The following is a 24459-nucleotide window of genomic DNA, read 5'->3' as shown; positions in this document are numbered from 1 at the left end:
GGACGATGATAACAGCCCGTGGAGCCGAGTCACAACAGTGCAAACAGTGAGCTGAATAAACACAATTTTGATTGGAAAATGGCAATTAAAAGTGGTAACCTCTGACTGACGCACAAGCAGATGAGCATTCTATATATATATATATATATATATATATATATATATATATATATATATATATATATATAAAGTATATACATAATTAAAGTGTAATGTTGGTGACGTATGTAATGCATAATATTAAAATAACAGCGTAATTATTTTTTTATTTTTAACATAACTCCAAGGAGATAATAATAGATAATTGGTTTTCACCGAACATTTGGGGTTGTTAACGAGTCATTTTACGACTTGAATTTTTGCACTTCAAATGTCCCACCGCCCGTGAATGCAACAGGAGCTCATCTGTTGGACGGGGAAACTAATCAGGAGCCAAGTGAAGACTTTTCACTTGTGCTAGCTCCTGTGTGCTAGTCCGCACTAGTGCTTCACTGACCGGGGGCAGAGCAAGAGCCTACAAAAGTGGAGTCTCGTGTCTCTTTCGGTCACTTCACACCACTCGAGATGTGTTTTGGCGACGCACTCCGAGGCTCGGCGCAGTAGAAAGGCGAGAACAGCCTGTGGTCAGCTGTGAAGTCGTCGCTAGCCTATTAGCAGGCAGGGAAGTGGACGAGAAAATGGAGCTGGACGAAGTAATACTTTATCAGGACGACTCGGGCAATTCGACTATGATGTCCGAGCGGGTGTCCGGGCTGGCCAGCTCGATATACCGCGAGTTTGAGCGGCTCATCGAGAAGTACGACGAGGACGTAGTGAAAGAACTGATGCCGCTCGTGGTGGCTGTGCTGGAGAACTTGGACTCGGTGTGTGCTGTCAACCAGGAGCACGAAGTGGAGCTGGAGCTGCTGAAGGAAGACAACGAGCAGCTGGTTACTCAGTATGAACGAGAGAAAGCGCTGAGGAAACACGCAGAAGAGGTGGGAAACCTGAAATCAAAATTCACTTCAAGTGTTGTTGATCTGCCAAACCGCTGCGCCTCATGAGGAAATCTGGGACTCATGGACCATACTTCAAAACAGTGTGCTGCTGACATAGATGTCCATAAGCACTTTTGTTAAAAAAGTGAACGTACGAACACACTATTTATTCCGTCTTATAGGCAATACATGACCCACTATTCCGCGCTACTATTGTGTTATCGCCAAGAAAAAAAGTCCTGAACATTTCTGTTTCAAAAGGTGTTTCCGGGAGCCTTTTCACTATCTTCCCGGTTTTGGATAATAATTTCCTGGGACGACAAAGAGTTGTTTGAGTTTAGTAATACCCACATTTTATGTAATTATAGTTGTATACATTAGTCATTACGTCCCTTTATAACGTTACCTATGTATATGGAAATAGTAATACATGCAGGAAAGGTAAAATTCATGCATGATTTAAGCAGTAATATTATCGTCATGGAAATTTTAAATCTGTTAATTCTCCTTTCCTAATTATTATTTGATTGTTTTTTTTTTTTTTAATAAAATGTTCAGAAAAGTTTGAATCTGTATGCAAAAAAAGCTAGTCTAATAACAAGGCATGATTTGGATTTCATTCCAGAGAATGTCACATGACGGATGAATGGGCATGCTGTGAGCGTTGATTCATAATAGCTTGTAAACTACAACGCTAATTTCACAACACGTGCAACTTTGAATGAAACATTATAACGGAGAAAAAAAAAAATCATAATTTTTTTTCACATTAGTATATTGGATTTTAAGTGTCTCAAGCAGAGATTCACTGATTTCGTGTTTGTCATTTTCATATTAGGCCCTGCACTCAAATGTTGAGTTGTGTAACAGGTCTGACTTTTTGTTGTTGTTGTCGTTGTGATTATAGAATATACAGCAAAACTTAAGCTCCATTCCTCAATAGAGCATAGTGACCTGGAGGGTGAAAAGGAACCTGTGATGTCAGGAATATCGATTTTTGCTCAATCTGATTTTGTTAACTATTTCTTGTTGATGTTAATGGGATCATATTTTTTGGGAGAGGCTCTGTGGCTACATGCTGTAACACGTATTATTGACTGTGGCCACTGACAAACAGATGTAGAAACGGAATAGTTGAGTTGGCATTTGATTTCACAAGCAGCAAATATGGTTTCAATGGCAAATGTTTGCTGCGCACATTTTTGCTGTTATAACATACCTATTAGATTTAAGGGGTCCTGGTGGGTGCGCCCAAGTAAAAGTGCCACATAGGAAAAGAAGATACATTTTAATATTGTCCTAATTTGACTAAGATGAATTGAATTCATATTGTGAGAATTAGATGAGCCTTTGTTCCTGACAGACTTGGTGTGGTCACCTGTGAGGTTGTGTCTTTAGAGCGACATGGCTGGGGCAGCTGTTAGTGCATCCAGAGAGTGTTCCAACCCAGGTATTTTCTGATAAATCAATGGAATTGGCAAATAATCTAATACCTGATTGATATGAGGCATTCTAATTGTCTGTATGGGATAGCATTGTGGAAGAGCTCAGCATTGAGGCAATGCTGTCAGTGATATTTTGACGTTCTTATTTTTTAAACAAATATATTCCATTCTGATATTTTTAGGTAGTTTCACTTCTGTTAATATTTCTTCTGAAAGCCCAAGAATGTAGCAGATGTCGTTGCATGTATATGTAATTACTTTCCTAGTAAGTATGGAAAAAAAGTCTGTTTTTATTCCCCCTATTCTGAACTGGCTTTCATGGGAGAGATAAATTAAACTGTTGCATTATTAAGCTTACTGCTTTCTCTGATGTGAAAACTGAAAGATAATTTTTACCAGTGTTTTTGCTCAATTACCAACAGTAAATACAGCTGAACAGATGTTGCACCAGAAAATCATACCAACTTTACCAATTGCTTTGAGTGAATACAAATTTTAGAATTTGAACAGACAACTAAGATAGGTAAAGCTTTGTATGATTGATTTTTTTTAGATTTATAAGAGTTTTTTTTTTATTCATATTGTTAAGAATATTGCAAAGAATATGTTCTCAGGAAAATATTATTTTATCTGTATATTTCATCATTGACTTGTGATCTGTTCTGTTCTAATTTTGCACCAAATGTCAAATGGTTAGATTGGTGTCCCAGTTGCGTCTTGCTGAGTAACGGAAAGGGCAAGGCAGGAAATATTCAGGAAAAACTCTACTTCCCACACTTTTGTCCACGGATCATACTGAGGAGCATAACGACTGACTCGTGATGATAATTATGTTACTTGAGGCATGAATCCACTACAAATTATTTTGCTACGGCCCTTTGCATCTGTTTCAACATGACTTTATGTCCTTCTTTTAGCTGGGAAAACCTTTGCCTATTTGTGTGTTAAACAGTGCATTTGTATCATGTGCCACTGAATCAAAGACAAGCTGTGAGTGTTAGTGTAATTGATGATTCTAGATTTTGGCCAGAAGCTCATCGAGAAATCTAGTATCCTTCATTGGAATATATAATGAACCAATAATGTGTTTCAGTATTTTCCTGTTTTGGGAGTGTGAGGTTGTTTAGCTAAAAATAGTTAAACGTTATTATTATTATGATGGAACCGTTGATACCAATGAGATGTGTACCATTGCTTAAACTCATTTTATATGACTTGCTCCTGGATTCAAAATATATACTATACTGTCTAGTTAACTGTCTTTGGTGGCCAATTCTGTTTTAAAAAATGGAAAAAATAATTGCTTTATTGCCAGCTAAGTTCCTGCAAGGGAGTGTTAAGAACTGCTGCGATCGTCGGGGTCACTTGCCAAGTCTGTGAGCCAATTTATATTACATTCATTACGTATTCTGTATCTCTACTGCAGTACTCTTTATCTTGGTGAACAGGCATATTCTGTGCATGCACTGAGGGACAAAGGCATCATTATTCATCCTGAGTGCATATTTAAGAACTGGGATGCTGATTCTCTTCTGCCTTATCATGCACAACCCCGCTCTGTGGGTCATATGATGAGCTTCAGGGTGAGACTTGTGGTGGTGATTATGGAAGTCTCTCATATTGTTCCATATCTAATAATCATGTGGTGACAATGATCAATTATTAGAGTTTAAGTGTTGCCGATTACAGTAACTGGTAGCATTGTCGTTTGAGATTCTGTAAATGCTTTTGTAATTCTGTGCGGTCACAAGTGGAATCTTTCCGATTTCCAAAGGCCTCGCTTAGGCGCTCTCCTAAATGAAAAAGATGGTAAACATTTTTAACTGCATAACTGTACACATTTTCTTACACAACATGCACAATTGAATTATTTACTGGGGATCTGTTCAGCTGTTTTTCTTAGGTAACAAATAATACAATTAATAAAAGGTGACCTTCATGTGCTTGTTTCAGAATAGTCCAAGAACCCCATGGCCACAGTTGAACTTGAGCAGCAGAGATGGTTTACTTGAAAGACGCAATGAAACACAGCATTGTTAACAGACACCTTTGGCTGAGCCTGTTGGTCACCTCCAGTCTTGGTTTGAGGTTTAAAAAAAAAAAATCATCATGGTCTTGGGTGCATCACAGGTTTGAAGTCACACATCACAAGATCAGTATTCATGGTAACTCGCATGACTACTGAACTCGCACTGAACGCAGAGCCAATTGTTTACATACACTGTGCAGGAATGATGTTGTTTTGGCAGACTCAGATCAGAGCGAGACAATGAAGAGGAAGAACTGTAGAGTACCTGGAATGGGTTCTCAAAGTGCTATTTTGCTTTACAACTATATGGCTAATTACCTCTGTTCAGAACCCAAAGTGCTTTTGCTTCCATATCTTAATTGTTCATCACAGCAAGTCAGCCCCCTGTGCATCCTCCATCGTCAAACATGTCCTCTTCATGTCTTCATTTACCACTTCCATGGATCTCATCAGTTGTCTTCCTCATTACCCGGTGCCTGCACTTCTTACACGCCTCATCCTTCATAATCCCGAACTTTGTCTTCAAACCTCTCCACATGATGTGTACCACTGAAATACTTATTTAGGAACTTTCCTTTCTAGTCATTCCTGATCAAATTTATTTAGAAGAACTTAATATAATATATGCAACCCTTGTCACATATTTGCACTTTGTATGGTTACAAATAGAGTCTCCCTAAAACATTGGCGCATGCTGAACATTGAATTTTTGTTTTCAAAGTTAACATAACAGTAACATTGCAACAACAACAAGCCAAATTAATATCTAGCGTGCTGCTGGCATTCACAATGTATACATTGGTAGAGACATTGTGTTGTGATATCTGCGGATGCAAGGTTGCGTGGTTGGTGTGCATGACAGCAGGGGTGTGTAGAATGTTTGTGGTGCAGAGACTGACTCTACTGGTTGTTGTAAACTGTTGAAACGTCATAGAAAGAATTCACAGAAAGTGCAAATTTTTGTCTTTGCTCATGTCATTCATCTGAATGATGGGCTTGTCTTAGTTTTGCAAATATTGACCTTGCTGCAGTTAATGTTGAGGCTTGATGTTGTTGAGAGTGTGCTGAAATGAAGTGGATACAATTAAGAGAGTGATTCTTCTCTTAAGATCTGATGAAGAAAGGTTGATAATTATTCATGTATGAAAACTCAGGGTACTACAACATCACTTATGAGACTTGTGCCTGCAGAGTGAGATGCTGGTGCTTAGGGGTTCTTGGGGACTTCACTGGCATCAACATTTCATTTACGAATCATCTCATTTTGTTGCCCTGTAGACGTAGGCTCTGTGTGGAGGTGAGTTGTCAGGAGTCAGTAGGCGAATGGGTCTCACTGCAAGTGAGCAGAGTGGTGAAACATGCTTTTGTACTTGAGGTCCCCAGTTGCCGTCAGCTGTATTACCATTGATGAGGTTTACCTCAGTTATACAGTGGTTAGCGGGTGTAGACTGCCAGCATGCATCAGTGGTTGACCTTGCATAAAATGCATTTGGTTACAGTTTACTGGTGGCTTGGCAGAGAGGTACTGTGTAGGGGGCTGTTGAAGTTTTTATTTCTATTTTTCTCCTGCCCAATTAGTTTAATTTCCTAAAAATAGATTATGGTTATTTTCAGGATCACAGAAAGCTTTAGCTTCTCTTTTAGACTCTTGGGTCCTTTAGCTGTGCATCAGGGCTGAAAGGACTATTTAAAATGGTTTTAGTGTTTTCAGAGGTTTCTAAACCCAAGGGTACTGGTCGCTGTCAGCACTTGATAAAATGGAATTCAATTAATTTCACTAAAATGTCATGATGTGTTCTTTGTATTGAGCTGTGTGGATAAAGCATTTTTTCGTGCTCTTCTTGTTTAATCTGCAGAAATATATCGTCTTCGAAGACTCCCAGGAGGGCGAGAAGAAAGATCTCCAGTCTCGATTGATGCTATTGGAGTCAAACACACGTCAATTAGAGCTGCGTGCTAAAAACCACGTGGATCAAAGTAAGTGCAGTGTGTTGTCATGTTGTAACTCAACACACTCCTTATATACAGACACAGCGTTACTAGTTCAGTGTGTTGGAATGTTTGCTGGAAATGGCGCAGGAAATATTCTCTCTTGACAAATTTCAAGCCACGTTCATTTTCATTTCATGCATCTCATATTTTAGATCATTCTCTAGTTGAATTTGTGAGATGGTGATCATAATCCTAAACCTTTTACAGTCATCAAACCTAGTGTGGACTTAAAATCTAATTCCAACTTGAGGAACTAAATGGTATCATATCAGGAAGCAGTGGTAGGCTTTTAGCTGGGATTTTGCAACAAGGCATCCCACCATCTGTTGACGGATGAGCCAGTGAGGCTTCATACAAGAGTGTCCTTATTTTCAAACCCAAAGATTTTAGAGCAGACCGTGCCATCCAGTGGGCTCTGAAAATACGGACACTGTTTCATGAAGCCTCATCATGATGGGGGTATGGAACGAAGGCCTGCTGTGTGGCCCCCTCCCCAGTACAGTTCTCGACAATCCCTTCATGCTGACTTTCTCTGAGTTTTTCCCTGGTTTACTGACAGTCATTGAAATCAAGTCAAACTCTCGAAAACTCTTCACATTATAAGTCGAATTTACCTGTTTTCTTCCCGTCTACTGTGTCAGACACTCTTCCATTCTAATCAAATGCCGGTGTCATGACTCGCAAGATGATCGCCAATCCGTGGCTCCAAGAAGGCATGAGCATCTGTGAATTTTGATCTAATACTGGCACTAGTAATGGGAAAAATTCTCATGTTTTTCAGTGTAGGGCGCCCCAAGACACGCCTCTGGCTAAATGCCTGCAGTTTATTCTTCAAATCTCTGATGCCTTGACAGACACAAATTAGATTAAGATGAGAGATTGAACATGGCGCACACTAACTTTCAAATCAGTTGGTGACTAAGCACTAAGATTCAGAAGTGAGAGTACTTCAGTTTGATAATGCAGTATTAATAACATTTATCCACTAAGTGGGACAATCTCTTCTGGGCTACTGAAGTAACGCACATGATGAACGTGTGACTGTTGGCTTGTGACTGGTTGTTTGTTCCACTGAAGGGTCAGCATGGACACTTGTTACTTGGGAAATTTGCTTTGTGTTTCATGCAAATGACAGTTCCCTATTTCTAATGAAATGTGACTGGATTCACTTTCTGAAATGCAGGTGCAAATAGCTACATCTCTGGCACACCTGCTCTCAGAATCATTATCTTTGTGTGGTCTGGGCGATAATGTGCTCCAATGAAAGTCATTTGTACAAACACTTTAAATAAATTACACTGTCCTTTATCTGGAGAAACTGCTAAATATGGGTTGCATACCGTGAAGAGTTAAAGCTTTCTGACTTCTCCTAGTTTAATCTGTTCTCTACTCTCGTTTCACCTGCTACTGATTTGGTTTCAATTTGTAACCACTAACCACAAGTTTCCCGTGAAAACACATGGCAAATCACAAAGAATTACTGTCCACCGTAATTACGTCCTCTTTTGTCTACACCTGTTGTACACTTGTCTTGGTTTTAAACCCTTGACACCTGATTTTTTTTCTCCCCTTAGCCACAGGCCTCTACTTGCGTCACAATGTCTGTCTAAGAATAAATGCTTGTCAAAGGTTCCTTCATTTATTGACTTTATTGAACTCATGCAGCCAATGTGGAAACAGTATTTTGGTTGGTGATGTAATGGAAACAATTCAACACCTTGGCATCAAGTTGATCATTGGTACAATCAATAACTTATTGTCAGACTTGGGACTACTCTAGGCTTGAATAAGGTCCTAGTATGAAGAGGAACAAATGGCTGCAGTAACGGTAAGTTGGATGTTTCAGAGTTGTGTTTTAGAAAAAAGCGAGACTCGCATTTGTCTCTTGGTGTGATAGAGGAACTATACTGGGATGCAAAATGCATCTGTCCTGCACTAGAGTTTTTCATGTTGTTCAGTACAGTTTAGAGTGAAGATATGTCAGACAAGTGTTGCGTTGATGCTTAGTTTTGTGTAAGTCTTCAGGAGTGTACATAAATCAACTCAGTATAGAGTAAAACAGTTTTTTTGTTCTTTGTTTTACCAAGATGATTCGATTTCTTTTAGCTAATATGACTTTTAAAGTAATTCTGATGCCAAGTGCTGTACCAAATGTTGAGCCCTGTTGATGTCAATGAAAATGGAACACTGCATGACATTGTAAGAAGTGATTTAATACTCAAATGAATGGCTTCAGTGTTCATTGATTAGCGTCACAACAAGCAAAAGATAGTGACATTTTCATTTTTCTGAAGAGATGGTAAGTGTAGACATGACAGCTTTGTTGTTTAGTCTTAGTTCTGTAGGCAATATTGCAGTCTGTGGTTAACAGGGGTTGTGAGCCTTAAAATGTAAATGTTTTGCCAGCGACCTGGGTCATTTTGCTTTTGCTGAAGGCTGAAAATTAGGTAGATAGTGGGAATAGGAAGGAAAAAAATGTAACAATGTTCACGTCTTTTCATTATGAGTGGCATAATGCTCCACCTGTAACACCCCTCCTGAAGCTAGAAATTAATAATGTACACTTGGGTCTATGTGGCACAACAAGTCAGTGTTCTAAATAAATACGACATTGACGTGCCCTGAACCAAATGACACATTTTAAATGCTTAGGGATGTATTTGACAAATAGAATCAAATACTATCAATATGAGGTGTATTCATTCCTGGAGAATCATTATTTAGCATGTGTCACGTTATTGTTAATTTAGAACAGTGTGTCTTTGGTGCACATCTGCTCCCTACAGATTTAAATGTACCACTGACAAGATGTGATGCTTCTGCTTTTGGATTTTTCATTTCAGTAAGCAGATTGGAGGAGAGAGAAACAGAGCTCAAGAAGGAGTACAATACTCTTCATCAGAGACATACAGAGGTATTCTGGTTTTTAATAAGAGGTGCAATGATGTTTAAATGCATCATATTGTGTCGGCGCCTGTGCATGCATGCATATATATGTTTATACTGTCCATGCTTCATTATTTTTTTTGTTTGTAGCAGTTTCCTTCATGAAAGAATGTTGAAGAGCCATCTTGACCTGTCCATCTCCTAAAATTAAACTATCTTGTTACTGTTAGATGACAAGACAATTCACAATCAGTTTCGAACAGAGCATAGCTTTATAGAAAAATATGGCTGTGGACAATTTATTACGCCCTCTAGTGGGTGCAGAATGTATGTGTTTGAGCATACTTCCTGCTGCTTATGCTGAAATTTCCCTTCAACAAACTGAAATAAATGAATAGAATGATGAAGAGGGATATCTAAGCGTCTGGTGACACAGCTGCTTTCTCAACCTAGTGTTGTGATGAGATGTTTCTAGTTATTGATTTTATTAAAACAAGTGTTGACCATTGAACTTAAAAAATACTACAAAGTCAGATTTCTTCAATTGTACCCTTTATTCAGCATTTATCGAAGTCTGTAAGGCAAGAATATTTGGAATCGTGTACTTGAATAATTGGTCCATTTTTCTTCCACAAGGCCTCAATTACTGCAAATGTTTACTTTGGCCTTTGGACTGCATCTGTGGCACTGCAACTAAATGACCTACAACCAACCAAAATGTGCAGCGCACCGGGGACTGCATGTCCGTCAGTTCCTTTAATCAAACATGTCCAGACTGGTGGATTTAAAAGAACGGACCAATTCCTTGGCCACCACATTCATCAGATAACACTTGCTTGAACTTCTTTCTATGGTGCTATTAAAGCAATCATGTCTGGAACAGATACAGGACTTATTGACTTGAAGCAATGATGAATGAGGCAAGAATTCAAATACCTGTACTGTGTATTAAATGGTGTATTAAATGAGGTTCAAAGAATAATAAAAAATATCTCACACAATTGTTTGTTTTTTATATTATAGAGGCATTTTATGGACAGCCTATATTTGTGTCCGAATATGATGTCTGAGAAGACACTTATGCCCTCATACCACTGCTATATAGTCAAGTTAATACAGCACGACTTATATATTTATTGTATTTTCACCCCTTTTCCTTTTAACTGTTGACTAGATGATCCACAGCTACATGGAACATTTGGAGCGAACAAAACACCAGCATGTTCCAACAACAGGAGAACCAATCGATACAAGCTCATCAGGCAGAATGCGGTGAGAAATCCTGTTTAGATATTCACTCTGGGTCAAGTGTCATCACCTGTGCTTGTGGTCATTTTATTGCTCAAAATTGCTCAATAAGACAGATTTTTATGAGTTAGAGTTTTTGATTCTGTCAAAGTGTGGAAAGGAAACCAGTTTAATCTTAATTTATGGTGAACAGTTTTGAGATTTTATCTTAAGCTATGAAAAGCTTTACTCATTACTAACTAAAGATTAGTTTATTAGGTGTTTGTCAGTCCATCAAATTCCAACTTTGCTTGTTTCTTCTGTTTGTTACCTTTTTCACTTGGCCTGTCTTCATTTTAAAGTTGCGTATAAAAAAAAGCCTACCAATTTTGTTCAATCGCATACTCGTCACCACTCAGGGAGGTGAGGAGGCGTATAAGCAATCCCCATTTCAAAAGAGAGGGGGAGATTGAGAGTCAGAGTGAGAGACGAGCTGCAAGAGTGGGAGGGGTACTCAGTCGGACTGAGCTGGTCAGAGAGGCAGAGCTTTCCAGACTGCACAGCAGCAGCAAAATTGCATCTTGGGAGAGGTTGGAGGAATCAAATCACCTGCTAGGAGAAGGCTGTGCAAGAGAGGAGCCACCGCTTGTCGCTGCTTTCTGTGGACTATCTGCTGTGCTAGAGCTGCTGGGATTACTGATGCTTTCTCCTTCTGTGCTCACTCTTTGACTAATCTACATACGACACTTTGCTGTGACGCCCACAGGACACGACTCAGATGGCATCGCACAGCTAATCGTTTTTTTCCCTGAATGTTTTGTCTCTATGTCCTTCGGCCTGGTCATTGCTGAGGCACAGGGCCATGATCCTGGGGTGCGATGAACCCCGGGCGTATGCTGCTGTTTGTTTTCGGCATTGTAGGGGGAGCAGTGGTCATCAACTCTGCTGTACTTGTCTCTCTGTCAGTGCTGCTGCTGGTACATTACTCTGTTTCTGCTGGTGGCTTACCTGCTCTGCCTTCCATCCCCAGACTCTGCAGGTATTACATGCGCTGTTCGGGTATTGCTCATCACGTCTGGCCCCTATACTTTATGGAGCGCATGGGGGGCTGTCTTGGACTTAACACAAATACATTTGAAGTGACCTCCAGTAGTGCTATCATTGTGACTTGATTGTTCTATTTATACTTTTTCTTTAATTAACTATTTATAAATTATAACAGCATTGAAAGAGCCCGCGTGTTTCATTTCACCAGCATGAACAAAAGAGTGCATTAGTTGCATTCCATGGCCTGACTGTGACCTCTCGCGTCCAATATGGTCTGTCCTTTGTTTCACTTAGATCAATGAGTGCCTTTGGCAGCCCAAGCTCTCTCTGCACTATTGTAGACTTTTATTTCACACCACTGTGTTTCACTTGCAGAGATTCTGTGAGACTGCTTATAGCTTGTATTGCAAACACTAATGATAATGTTTTATACGTCTCCAAATGTCATTTTGAAGGGGGTTACTGGATCCTTTGAAATTTTCCGTCCTGCACTTGAAATCTTATTTCTTAGGGTTTTTTCATACTTGTGATTTGAAACGTCTTTCCAGGAAGGAGCGCCCCATCTCAATGGGTTTGTTCCAGCTTCCTGGGAATGATGGTGTGATATCAGAGTCTGGCAGAGATTCCGGGGAGACTCCTTCTGAACCTTGGAGATTCAACAACAACAGCCATCCTCAGTCCAACACCAGTCTAAAGGTATTCTTGTATTGGATTGCTCAGTGTTTTGAAACAAATGTTACACTTGGATTTGGTCTTCCCGTGGACTGAACTGGTGACAACATATCAATTGTGCTGGCACAGGATTGAATGAGAACACCAGAAAAAGCATTTCAGTGTCTGTGTGACTTGGTAGCTGGCCCAGTAAGTGGAGGAAATGGTACCATTGAGGAGGGTAGGAAGGGCCAAGTGTTACCACAATGTTGCCATAGGAAACCATGCTGCTCTTGTGAATATTAACAACTCGCTCCTCAATCTTAATTAGTTGTGGAAGCGTCAGTGAGCTCACATGCAGTAGGAATAGCAGCAATGTTTTCAATCCATGTGCGGACCAATGATCGTAGCAAATGTGGTCTGCTTCTACATTGATTCTCTTTAACATAAAATTATACTTTATTAATGTGGTTTTAAGTAGCGAGAAACAGAAGGAACTCAACAAGAGAAAAGTACATGCCTTTGTACATAATTATGGTAGAAATCCAAAAATGTTCATCTTGTGAATATTTCACATGCTGTTAATGGAGGGATATTTTTTCAAGTACATTAGAAAGTAGAGAGAGGCAGTCGACATTCTTTTATGTGTCTTTGTATAATAAGGTTTTGGAAAAGCCCCCTGGCCTGCAGAAAGACACGGCGCAGGTAGAAGTGCTGGATGTGCGCTGCACTTAAAGCTGTTGTTGTGATCTTTAGTCAAGTGTTGAGCAAGTCAATACAGCACTGCGTGAATACTGACATGGAATGCTGCTAAACTCCATCTCACTGTGTTTTAATCACAAATTATTGCCTCTTTTTTGCTTTTGAGAGGATTACAGGAAGCATCTTTGAAAATAACACTTCACTATTAACTGTTGTGGCACTGTCGACAGAAAAGTGGCATGCTGATTTGTTTTCTTGCTGTGCAGTTAGAACTATTAATATGTATGCGTTTGTGTTGCTGAACTGAATTCTGTATTGAAGCATGTCTTGACATTTTTTTAGATTAAATGTACCTGTGTAGTCACATTTATTTTGCATAAATGTATTCAGTTTTGGAAAAAAAAAGGCTACTACAACTTGTTTTATCCATACGTATTCAATTTCAATATTAGTATTTTACCAGCCAAATTATCATTGTCAAATTAAGTTGTACTTATTGCGTTACGCACTTGGAAATGTTTTCTTTTATTCCACTTCTAGGATGAACTTGTAAATGCAAATCGAAGAAGCTCCAACTCAAGCACCAACCATGGAACTCCAGCCAGATCCGGCATCCCCACATCTGTCAAATCGAGCATTCCCAATTCTAAATCCCCACTGTCACATGGTATAGTATCCTCTGGTACTAGTGCAGGATGCAACCAGGACAAGCACTTGGACACTGCTACACCTTCAAATGCTGCTGCCTTGGATGTTGCTATGGCATCTGTGGACATGCCTCTGCGGGAACAGGGGGATTCAGAAGTAATCAGCAAGAACTTGGACTCCAGCTGTGGTAATCTGGAAAGCAGCAGAAACATATCTGTGTCACAAGAAGGGCTGCAGGGTCAGTATTTGCACCAGTGTTTTTGTGCCTCGCTCATCTCGAGTTTGTAATCTTTATATTCATAATATATATGTTTCAGAGGCTGCAGAGAAGTCAGAAGTCCAGGTCATTATTGAGTCAACCCCTGAACTGGACATGGACCTTGAAGGCTGTAGAGGAACAAGGTAGCAGATTCAAGGCTATGCAAAACTAACCTTTACTGAATGGTTTTATATTGTCTATAAAAAACACTGAGATAAGCACTTGGCACACATGGGCACTTAAGAATTTGAATCCTGCAGATGTGACTGCTTGCCAATAGGGAAAATAAAACTTTTGTTCTTTCATAGGAAATGATACAGGATATAAGGTGATATCTGTTGTTTATGAAACTGTGACCAATATGTATGATGTGGAAGAGGTTGATATCAATACCTGTGACCTAAAGTCCAATTTCAATCTCATTTATAAGAAATACAAAAAAACATGGCTGCCTCAAACCATATTTGATGCTGCACTGGGCTGCATTTGGAGCAAGGTTTCTCCCTGGATGGATTCATTAGAAAGAAAGTCCTCTTTCTATCTAATTAAATGCATTTGTGCACAATTGTTTTTATTAAGAAGATCTAGTTTAAAACCAGTTGGCTTGTTTCGCAAATTCATATTCCATTCAGAGTATCAGAATCAGAAAAATCTGAACAACTTTATTAATCCCAAGGGGAATTGTGTAATTGTGTGTATGGCAATAGATCGTTTGTGCGACTATCTTCTATATTTAAAAATCTGACCATGCATCTGTGTAAATGAGAAAAAAAGTGTTTCATGACGGTGACTCTGTCATGTCATTTCTTTCCTCTCTGTCCAGCACACCAACCAAAGGTGGAATAGAGAATTTAGCCTTCGACCGGAACACTGACTCTCTGTTCGAGGAGCTATCGTCAGCAGGAAATGACCTCATAGGCGATGTGGATGAAGGAGCGGACCTACTAGGTTAGAAGTCTTTGTCATCTTGCCAATCGAACGTTGTTCTTTCATTCATAAACAAGGTCTTTTTTTTTGCTATTCCGACTGTTGTATCTCTGCCTGTCGGACCTCAGATGAGTTTTCTGGTGCGTAAATTCAGATGTTAGTACAGTCCGTGCCATGTGAGATTAGATTATTTTTGTCTGTTTGCTAAATATGACATGTACTGATGATCTGCACCATCTTCAACTGATATCAGACTGCAACTTCTTAGGTAAGACTTGAGTCATAGAGTTCTTGAATTTACTTCGAACAAGTTTTAGTAATGTGTTTAAAACTTGATTTATTGAAACTGCAGTGACTAACATTTGAGTCATGGTTGTTTCAGGAATGGGTCGTGAAGTGGAACATCTAATCCAAGAGAATGCCCAGCTACTGGAAACTAAGTATGTGTGTCATATATTTCATATTTCAACATGCATTTTAAAAAGATAATGTGTCCTGATTGTGTTGTGTTCTCAGAAACGCTTTGAATGTAGTGAAGAATGACCTGATTGCTAAAGTGGACGAGCTGTCCTGTGAGAAAGAAGGCCTGCAGGGAGAACTTGATGCTGTCACTCAGGCCAAGACCAACTTGGAAGAGAAGAACAAAGAGTTAGAGGAAGAACTTAAAAAGTATGATTGTTGTTTTAAAATCGCGTATTTCTGGTAATAACAAAGAAAAAGCTCTGCCACACAAATTTGTTTATTTTGTTTTGTTTCTTTTGAAGGGTTCGAGCGGAACTTGACGAGACTAAACAGAAGTCAAAAGTTGTAAATGATGACGATGTAAGTGTTGGTTTGTTTAATAATGTTTCGTCCTCACATTTAATATGCCAAACTACAACAATGACAAATCTCTTCCAGCTCATTTGACACTAGAGTTGATTGCCTATGGTTGTGTTCCAGCATGACTTTGGCAATCACGCTCACATGACCACCTTTTGTGTAAGATTTTTTAGTTGTAGTCTTAAGGCTTACCGGTCTACTTGCTTAATCATGCTCAATGTGTAACTGAGATAGATAGTTAGACTGTTTCATGAAGTCCCCATGAGAATGGAATGGTTAAAAAAATAAAACTTTTCTTTATGAAATTGAACTTGCCTTCAGAGCGACGTTCCTACAGCGCAAAGGAAACGCTTCACCCGAGTGGAGATGGCCCGAGTCCTGATGGAAAGGAACCAATACAAGGAGAGACTAATGGAGCTACAAGAAGCTGTCCGATGGACTGAGATGATCCGGTAAAACTAACTCGCTCACTGGTTAATTAATATGGTTTCTCTTTCATTTCGAGTAATATCTTCGCCTCCATGTTGAAATCGTGGGCAACTTTTTTTTTTCATACACCATCTGTTTTCACCCTTTAGCGCATCAAAGGAGAACCCGGCTCTGCCAGAGAAGAAGAAATCCAGCCTTTGGCAGTTGTAAGCTCTAATTCTGGCTTCTTCAGGTTCAGTGCAGACGAATACTGTCATCACTTTTCCCTACTCTCATCACCTCTTTTTATATTTCATGTTGTGTTGGGGTTCCTCTAGGATGTAGGTAAATCCCTGATCTGTAACAGACCGCTGTGACTAATTTAGATTGGTTTTAACTCAAGTAACATCAAAGCCTTTCTGATCTGAACTTACAGTGAATGGCTGACACCAACAGCATTTGATTATTACAGGCAAATAATTGTGGAAAGAAAAGAGATGCCAAATTTGATCAACACTTCATCTCTCTTGTCCTGTTGTGTGTCCCTCTTCACTCTGATCCTCTGATGTTGTTGTTTAGGAGGTGTGTTGGGGAGTGCTACTATGCTCATGGGAGGGAGTCATTGAAGGGTCATTTTCATATTCCTGTGCACGTTGGCCCTCATTTATCATGCAGTTTCTGTGCCTGATAGATTAGCATTTTGATGATAACTGCATTTTAGTTGCTGCTTGAAAGGATAATCGGCATGCAATTTATTAGCATACACTCATTGTGACATTGTTTCTCTTAAACAGTAACTAGTATACTTATCTTCATACGGTACTTACTAAATGATGTCCCTTATTCTTATTGAGAAGCTTTCATTCTGATGATTCTGAATCTCATCACTGAAATAGTTGGGTAAGTACAGCGTCTTAAAAGTAAGTAACTTTATTAGTTTATGTTTTTGGCAGTTTAGGTCAAATAACAACTTGAGTTGTGTGAACTAAATTGTTGCCCAACATTGTTACCAAACATGAAAAATGTTTTGAGTACTTTCTCATGTTACATTAGTGAGGGACATAGCTGTTCACACTTCTCTCTTTGCTTTCGTTCATGTCTCCGTAATGAGGTTTAGGAGCATGACAAAGACAAAGCCTAATTCAAATTCCACTAGATTTATTCTATTGCATTTTATCAACACCAGACAGAGATTGGTTCTGATGTGCCTGTTTTGTGACTCGCATGTAAAACGTAAAACCAAATAATAAATGAGGGCCCTCGTGCAAGAAACACTGGGAAATAAAGGGTTGTAGTCGTGCTGTTTGTTTTGTCGACTAACTTCCTAGTGGGACAGTATTAACACATGCTTTGCTCCTTTTCATCGTTCAGCTCTGTGTAGTAAGGTCTTCTCAAATGGGAGCAAAATCATACCGCTAGCTGCTGCCGGAGCTTTTGCTTGTGTCTACCCCCTCTATATGTTTGTCTTGTGTGTTCTTCCCCCCACTTTTCCTTCCACCTCCCCACCCTTACACGTCCAGTTTCAGCCGTTTATTCAGCTCGTCTGGTGGTGGGGCCAAGAAGCCTGCAGTGGAGGCGCCAGTCAACGTCAAGTACAACGCTCCCACGTCGCAAATCCAACCGTCAGTCAAGAAGAAGAGCAGCACCCTGCAGCAGCTGCCGAGCGACAAGAGCAAGGCATTTGATTTCCTCAATGAGGAGTGAGTGGAAAATCTGCCATTTCATCATCTCCATTTTCAAAAATTATGTTGCACACATGTCCGTTTACTGAAAACTCATGAACTCAAAAGAAATTATGAGTTCATGAGTGTCTGAGAACCTTAAATGAAAGTTTTGTCAATGCCACCTTTCAGTAAGCAATTGCAACTGGTAAGGATTAATGTTCTGTTTTGGGTGTAAATCATCTCTTGGAATTAAGGTGTACAGTTACTACAATAAGAGGCTGTCGTGTGTTCGTCAGAGTGGCTGCAGACAATGTGGTGTCCAGGAGGGAGCAGAAGAGGGCCCAGTACCAGCAGGTGAAGGCCCACGTCCAGAAAGAAGATGGAAGGGTTCAAGCGTATGGCTGGAGTCTCCCCAAAAAGTACAAGGTCAGTCCTGTTGCTTATGAGGAGAGTTCATTGTTGAAAATCTCTTAAAAGATCACCATGTTGTTATTTTGATTGTTAAAGAACTCTCGTGTTTTCATCTGTTTCCAGGCCAACGGTGGCGACAGTAAGATGAAGAATCTACCTGTTCCTGTATTTCTTAGACCACTGGATGAGAAAGATGCTTCTATGAAGGTTTGTGCTTTTTCTGTATTCAATGCATAAGGCCATCATATCATTTGGACTCGAGCCTGATCCCAGGGTCATTTTCACTCTATGGGACAAATAAAGGACATCTAATCTAATCCAACTTCTCTCATGCAAAGGCTGCCAAAATACTGATGTGATGATGAATCTCCTCTTGTGATTCAGCTGTGGTGTGCTGCTGGTGTGAATCTCTCGGGAGGTAAAACCAGAGATGGAGGGTCCATAGTAGGAGCCAGTGTGTTTTACAGTGATGTGTCCACTCCAGTGAGTCCCAAAAGGAAAATTGGCTCTCAGAGCAGTCTGGATAAACTGGACCAAGAACTCAAGGTCTGATGCTGTTTGAATGATGACTTTTAAAATGTGTTTTCAGTTGTTGGTTTTATTTAAAACGTGCGTTGTCTTGACTGTGACATTGTGGCTCAGGAGCAGCAGAAGGAGCTGCAGCACCAAGACGAAATGTCATCCCTGGTCTGGATTTGCACCAGCACAAAGTCCACAACTAAAGCTGTGGTCATTGATGCCAACCAGCCCGGGAACATTTTGGAGAGCTTCTTTGTTTGCGACTCTCATGTCCTCTGCATCACTAGTGTTCCTGGTGTGTAAATAATAAGTAATATGTACAGTCATAGATCAATATGTATTAAAACAAGGCCAATCCAATAATCTGTGGAAAGTCAACTAAACATTGTGCCGTAAACGCAAAGCCAAAACTACTGTTCTCTATCATGAAGGTGCAAGAGAAACAGACTATCCAATTGGAGAAGAAACTTCTTCAAACTCTGAGGAAGGACCAGTGGAAGACAGCAGCAGCACGGCCAACGCCAGCAGCTCTGCTGGTGATGACAGTGTTCTTGGTGGCATTACGGTTGTGGGCTGTGCAGCTGGAGAAGCAGCCACTGATGCAGACAGAGAAGCATGTAAGAACTTCAAGCTCTTTCGATTATGCGCTCTTTTATGGAAGATGATTGAAACCAATGTTCTTTTTATATTCAGTGTCTAGACCAGCAGAGGAGGCCACTGAGGCAACAGAGGCCAGCGACGTGCCTGCAGATCAGAGAGCAACCAAGAGAGAGGCCTTCACTGATCATGTTTTTGCTGATCCCCTGGGTGCTCAGCAAACCCCAGAGACACATGAGGGCTACTCTCAGAGGTAACCTCAGTACAGTGACCGGGATATTGTTTACAGTTCATTTTCTTATGGTCTAGAAGCACCCAGAATAGAAGATAAGTGACATCCATATGAGATGGAGGAGGAACATTAGCAAACCTAAGTACATAATCAGAAACATTGCTTCTCTGATGACTGACAGCAACACACTTTCTTTCTCAGACACACCTTTAGCTAATGAAAACCTTTTCAGCTTCTCTCAATGATCCTGCTCTTTAGCCTTTTGCCAGAAGACGTTTATAGACCAGGTTTGTGAAGAAATGCAGTTGGATGTGTGGGAGAGATGAGCGCTTTCTGGCCGAGCTCTCTCTTTGGAGCAACTTTGTTCCCTATTCAACTCAAGCTTTCAGTGTCGTTCTTTGAAACTTCACATAGAAGACATGGCCTTCAACACCCAGGGCCTCAGTTTGTTTTGAAGTGTTTTAGGACCATGATCTTGATAAGTGTTTGCCACAGATGTTCTCTATTTGCTTGGAGGGCAAACTGACTCGAGGAAGAATCTGGCATGTTGCTGGCCTGGTAGGTCAATTATTCAAGCATACTTGTTTTTGCTAGGGAGAGTGACCTTGTTAAAGATGGCGTGAGTTCAAACCCTGCAGCTGAGGATCAGGATCTGATGAGAGAGGAGGCTCAGAAGATGAGCAGTGTTTTACCCACCATGTGGCTTGGAGCACAGAACGGATGGTGAGAGGATGGCCTCCATCTCTGCAACGTGCTCGTGGATATTTGACCCCAGCATCTATTCTCTTGCAGCATCTACGTCCACTCGTCCGTGGCTCAGTGGAAAAAGTGTCTCCACTCCATCAAGATGAAGGATTCAGTCCTCGGCATTGTGTGAGTTTATTGGGGTTTATGATTCTATATGTTCGTACTGTGTCTAATCCTGGTTTAATCCTTGTAGACATGTGAAGGGCAGGGTTCTGGCTGGACTCTCAGATGGCACACTAGCTGTGTTCCACAGAGGAGCTGGTGAGCTAGGGAGAACTTTGTTGGTCTTTGTGAATGTACTCAGTTTATTTACACATTTGGAACAATGTTGCCCAATCGTTCCATCCCAGATGGCCAGTGGGACCTCAGCAACTACCATTTGATTGACACGGGGAGACCCCATCACTCCATACGCTGCATGACAGTTGTCCACGACAAGGTGTGGTGCGGCTACAGGAACAAGATCTGTGTGGTGCAGCCCAAAGCCATGAAGATACAGGTACATGTCCCAGCTGAAGATGAAGTGCCACTTTACACATTATATCACTCTTTGACCCCTTAAAAGAATTCGCATATATTTTTGTTTACGAATGAATCCATCTAGGATATGGAGGAAAGGACAATGGAAAATAGAACATGATTGTCATTGTGATAGTCTCAAGATGCATTTGTTTGCATATTAAAACCAGCTGAAGTTCCAACGTCTGAAACCTTTTCAAAATGATTTTATTTTTTGGATCAATGCAGTGATGGATTTCTTGATCTAAAATTCTGTGTGGTCTTCTGCTGCAGAAGTCCTTTGACGCACATCCTCGTAAAGACAGCCAGGTGCGACAGCTAGCCTGGGACGGCGATGGGATCTGGGTGTCCATCAGGTTGGACTCCACGCTAAGACTCTTCCATGCACACACCTTCCAGCACCTGCAGGATGTGGACATCGAACCTTATGTCAGCAAGATGCTTGGTCTGTCACCACGTGAATGAGAATATTAAAGGACATTTGAGTGACACTGAGAGATACTGACCTTTGTCCTGGCTTGGATAGGAACTGGGAAACTGGGCTTCTCTTTCGTCCGGATCACTGCCCTGATGGTGTCATGTAGACGCCTGTGGATCGGCACTGGAAATGGAGTCATCATCTCCATCCCTCTCACAGAGTGTATGTTTGCTCCACAGTGTTCCTCTAATTGAATCCAAACGTTGCTAATTATAACTTTTTTCGTCATCAATTTTAGCAGCCAATGCAGCTACCAAAGGAGCAGCAAACAATCCCAAAGGTGGGGTGTGTGTCTACGGCGACGACAGCGGCGACAAAGTAAAAGCGGGCACGGTCATCCCATACTGCTCCATGTCCCACGCTCAGCTGTGCTTCCACGGCCACAGAGATGCTGTGAAGTTTTTCACAGCTGTGCCAGGTAAACCCAGTGAGTGTGTGATGCCTGACTGTGTTTGCTGTTGTTTAATGAAGCTAGTTTGGTTGACAGGGACAACCAGTGAGGTTCATGGATGTGATAAAGGAGGACATGAAGAGCATAGGTGTGAGTAGGGAGAAGGCTGGCTAGCTTGGCAACCCTTGAGGGGAAATGCTGAAAGACAAAGAATGTCAGAAGGACTTCACAAGATGAACTGCAGGCTTTGCAAACATGACAACAATGTTGAAAGGACACATACTACTTCATTTCCTCGTGCTTACTCCCTCAATGGGGTTGTTGCAAATCCCAGCTACGCGAGGCTGGGCATACATGAGGACAGACTGACACAAGAGAGTGAGGAGAAGCACTAACATTCATCTCATGTGTTCATTCAAATGAAGTGTTTGAGCTGTAATGTCGTAATAAGTAAGGCACGTGATCTTGACTGTGTCCAGGTCTCGCTGCTGCCACTGTGTCGAGCAGTGGTGAGGCAGCCGGAGAAAAGACTGAGGATGCGTCGTCTGTGGAGAGCGCCATGCTGGTGATGAGTGGCGGAGAAGGCTACATCGACTTCAGGATGGGTGACGTCACCTTCCCTGTTTTTGACGCCTGTCGTTCATGTCTGTGGATGTTTAATAGACTTATGTTTTTCCCCTCACATGTAGGTGATGAGGAGGGCGACACAGAGGAAGGCAGCAACCCAACTCTGACCCTGCAGCCTTCAGTGGCTAAAGCTGAACGCAGTCACCTTATCGTCTGGCAGATCCTGGCTGACATCTGACGGCCCCTGCACCTGGATGCCTCAATGGCCTTTGCTCTTTAACCCTTCCCCGCTGGGGCTTCGTGTGGGTCGCAGGGCTACAAATGTGCACTTTTCTTTATCACTCTTAAGCCCAACAAATACACAACAAGCAAAGATTTCAACTGATGACTTAAGTTATTTACCATGCCGTTTTTTTTTATTGTTGGTTTAGGATCAACATTTAATCTGTTTTATTGGCGCAATATTTCATCTCAGTGACGGTATGGCAGTATGTTTCGTTTTGTTTTACACTTTGACTGTAATGATTCATGGGCCGTGAAGTCCTGAAGAGCAACTGATGTTCTTTCATACCGGTGTGAGTTTTGGATCTTTCTCAGATTCCAACTGCTGATCTATGCAATATACAGCTAATGAAGTTTGGAGTGCCTCTCTTGTTTCATTGAATCCAATCTTCCTGTTGAATTTCATAGACAAATTCAACTTGAATCAGCTCCTACAGTGGGTTATGTCAACGACTATTCCATTCGGGAGTATTTTGTAAATTCACCCTGTTTTTAGAAATGAGTTGCTGTCATGGCTATGACAAAGAAACGTGAGAGACGATGCTAACGTGGTGAGGTCCTCCCACAATCATATCAGGTGTGGATTATTGCACATGGGTGGACTCTCTTCAGTGTTGAACTTGAAAGCACTGATGATGTTTTTGAAATGATATTTATTTTTTGTCGTCAGAGAATGTTACATTTGCTACCAAAGCTAAAGAATTAAAGATGCAACATGTTGATGTTGTCCTTTCGAATGTCTGCAATAAAAAATATTCTTAGCATCAAACATTTAGTGAAGCTCACTGTGTGTGTGTGTGTGTGTGTGTGTGTGTGTGTGTGTGTGTGTGTGTGTGTGTGTGTGTGTGTGTGTGTGTGTGTGTGTGTGTGTGTGTGTGTGTGTGTGTGTGTGTGTGTGTGTGTGTGTGTGTGTGTGTGTGTGTGTGTGTGTGTGTGTGTGTGTGTGTGTGTGTGTGTGTGTGTGTGTGTGTGTGCGTGCGTGCGTGTGTGTGCTGAATCAAATGATTGACCCATACATCCATTTAAACAACAAAATGGCTATATTCAAGTTTTTATATCAACTTATTTAAACTAAAGCTCTTTTAATGTCTTGAAAATATTTTATAAGAATTTCAAGTACATTCAGAGTAGTAGAAACTCAGGCCATTGTGTAGCGAAAAACATCCCTGAACAAAAGCAAACAGAAGATTCCTCCATGTTTGTTGTTGTTATCATCCTAGCGGCCACGTGTCTTGTGCATGAGTGTGATCAGTGGACCTGGAACTCCTTCACTTACAAAGGTTCCTTGCTGTCTGGAAACTTTTCAATTACATTAAATTAAAACGATTAAATGCGATTAAAATAGTTTAACGCATTAACTACTATATTTTATATATAAATACATAAAGGTTTCTACTCTTCAGGGTTCCATCTTCTGCAAATGTTTGTTGGCTTGGATTTGGACAGTCACGTCTTTCGATCACATTTACAAAATTTGAATGTCCTCACCTCTTAAAAACAAAAAAAATAAAAAAGATTCACGTCACTGTACTAGTGCTGCCTGCAGATGGCGCTGCTGCGCTTACGCCAGCGCCTCCCCAACCACCATGACATATTAAAATGAGGTTTAAAAAGTCTTTTAACTTGCATTATTTAGCAGTGGGATTCCTCATGAATGCTGCCTCCCGACGTTCATCTACAATAACAGATAAGTTGCGACCTACATTCAATAAAACGCGTATTTGGTTGTTGTATTTGTCATGTTTTCTTAGGTCCCACATGCACAGCTGAGTCATAAGGCTCAAGCAACGGCAGTTTTAAAGCTAAAGTCTCTATTTTCAGCAACAGCGTTCAGCGCCGCTCACACAAGCCTTTTTCAACCATCTGGAGAACATGCAGGGGGCTTTAACGCGGTCTATTGTGTTGGAGATGTGTGTGTGTTCAGTCAAAGCTGGTCACTACAGGAACCCGTGAGTTAAAGAGACGACATGCTCCTCTCTGTTGTCAGCGAAGCCCCGGCGATGACCCTGAGTCAGCAGGTCCACCCACTGGG

At 40.9% G+C, this 24459-nt stretch overlaps 1 protein-coding gene across 5 annotated transcripts; it reads left to right on the top strand.

Annotated features, from left to right (window-relative positions):
• The first annotated feature begins 421 nt into the window (after nt 1-421).
• Nucleotides 422-23174, top strand: spag9b (sperm associated antigen 9b). 5 transcript variants are annotated; one of them, XM_053865156.1, is made up of 29 exons: nt 422-977; nt 6308-6428; nt 9287-9357; nt 10504-10601; nt 12152-12299; nt 13497-13842; nt 13922-14006; nt 14687-14811; nt 15173-15230; nt 15307-15459; nt 15555-15612; nt 15934-16064; nt 16191-16244; nt 17541-17720; nt 17981-18110; nt 18219-18302; nt 18480-18641; nt 18738-18909; nt 19046-19231; nt 19308-19464; nt 20038-20166; nt 20236-20316; nt 20384-20451; nt 20541-20689; nt 20983-21154; nt 21236-21349; nt 21426-21605; nt 22058-22183; nt 22268-23174. In XM_053865156.1, the coding sequence occupies exons 1-29, from the start codon at nt 678-680 to the stop codon at nt 22381-22383; spliced, it is 3954 nt and encodes a 1317-aa protein (XP_053721131.1). In that variant the 5' UTR covers nt 422-677; the 3' UTR covers nt 22384-23174. The 5 variants fall into 5 exon arrangements, with proteins under 5 accessions (XP_053721131.1, XP_053721130.1, XP_053721129.1 ...); XM_053865155.1 differs by having other exon boundaries at nt 16191-16247; nt 21429-21605; XM_053865154.1 differs by having other exon boundaries at nt 16191-16247; nt 22268-23173.
• The last annotated feature ends 1285 nt before the right edge of the window (nt 23175-24459 follow it).

The sequence above is a fragment of the Synchiropus splendidus genome, chromosome 5 (genome assembly GCF_027744825.2).
Source record: "Synchiropus splendidus isolate RoL2022-P1 chromosome 5, RoL_Sspl_1.0, whole genome shotgun sequence".
In the NCBI taxonomy this organism is placed as follows: Eukaryota; Metazoa; Chordata; class Actinopteri; order Syngnathiformes; family Callionymidae; genus Synchiropus; species Synchiropus splendidus.
This window is presented reverse-complemented; position numbering and strand designations above follow the sequence as displayed.

Excerpts from the sequence above, each read along its gene's own strand:
- spag9b (XM_053865154.1), top strand. The coding sequence starts at position 678 with ATGGAGCTGGACGAAGTAATACTTTATCAGGACGACTCGGGCAATTCG. Across the intron at positions 9,358-10,503 it reads TTCATCAGAGACATACAGAG|ATGATCCACAGCTACATGGA; the intron begins GTATTCTGGTTT and ends ACTGTTGACTAG. Across the intron at positions 21,350-21,425 it reads CTCCATCCCTCTCACAGAGT|CAGCCAATGCAGCTACCAAA; the intron begins GTATGTTTGCTC and ends CATCAATTTTAG.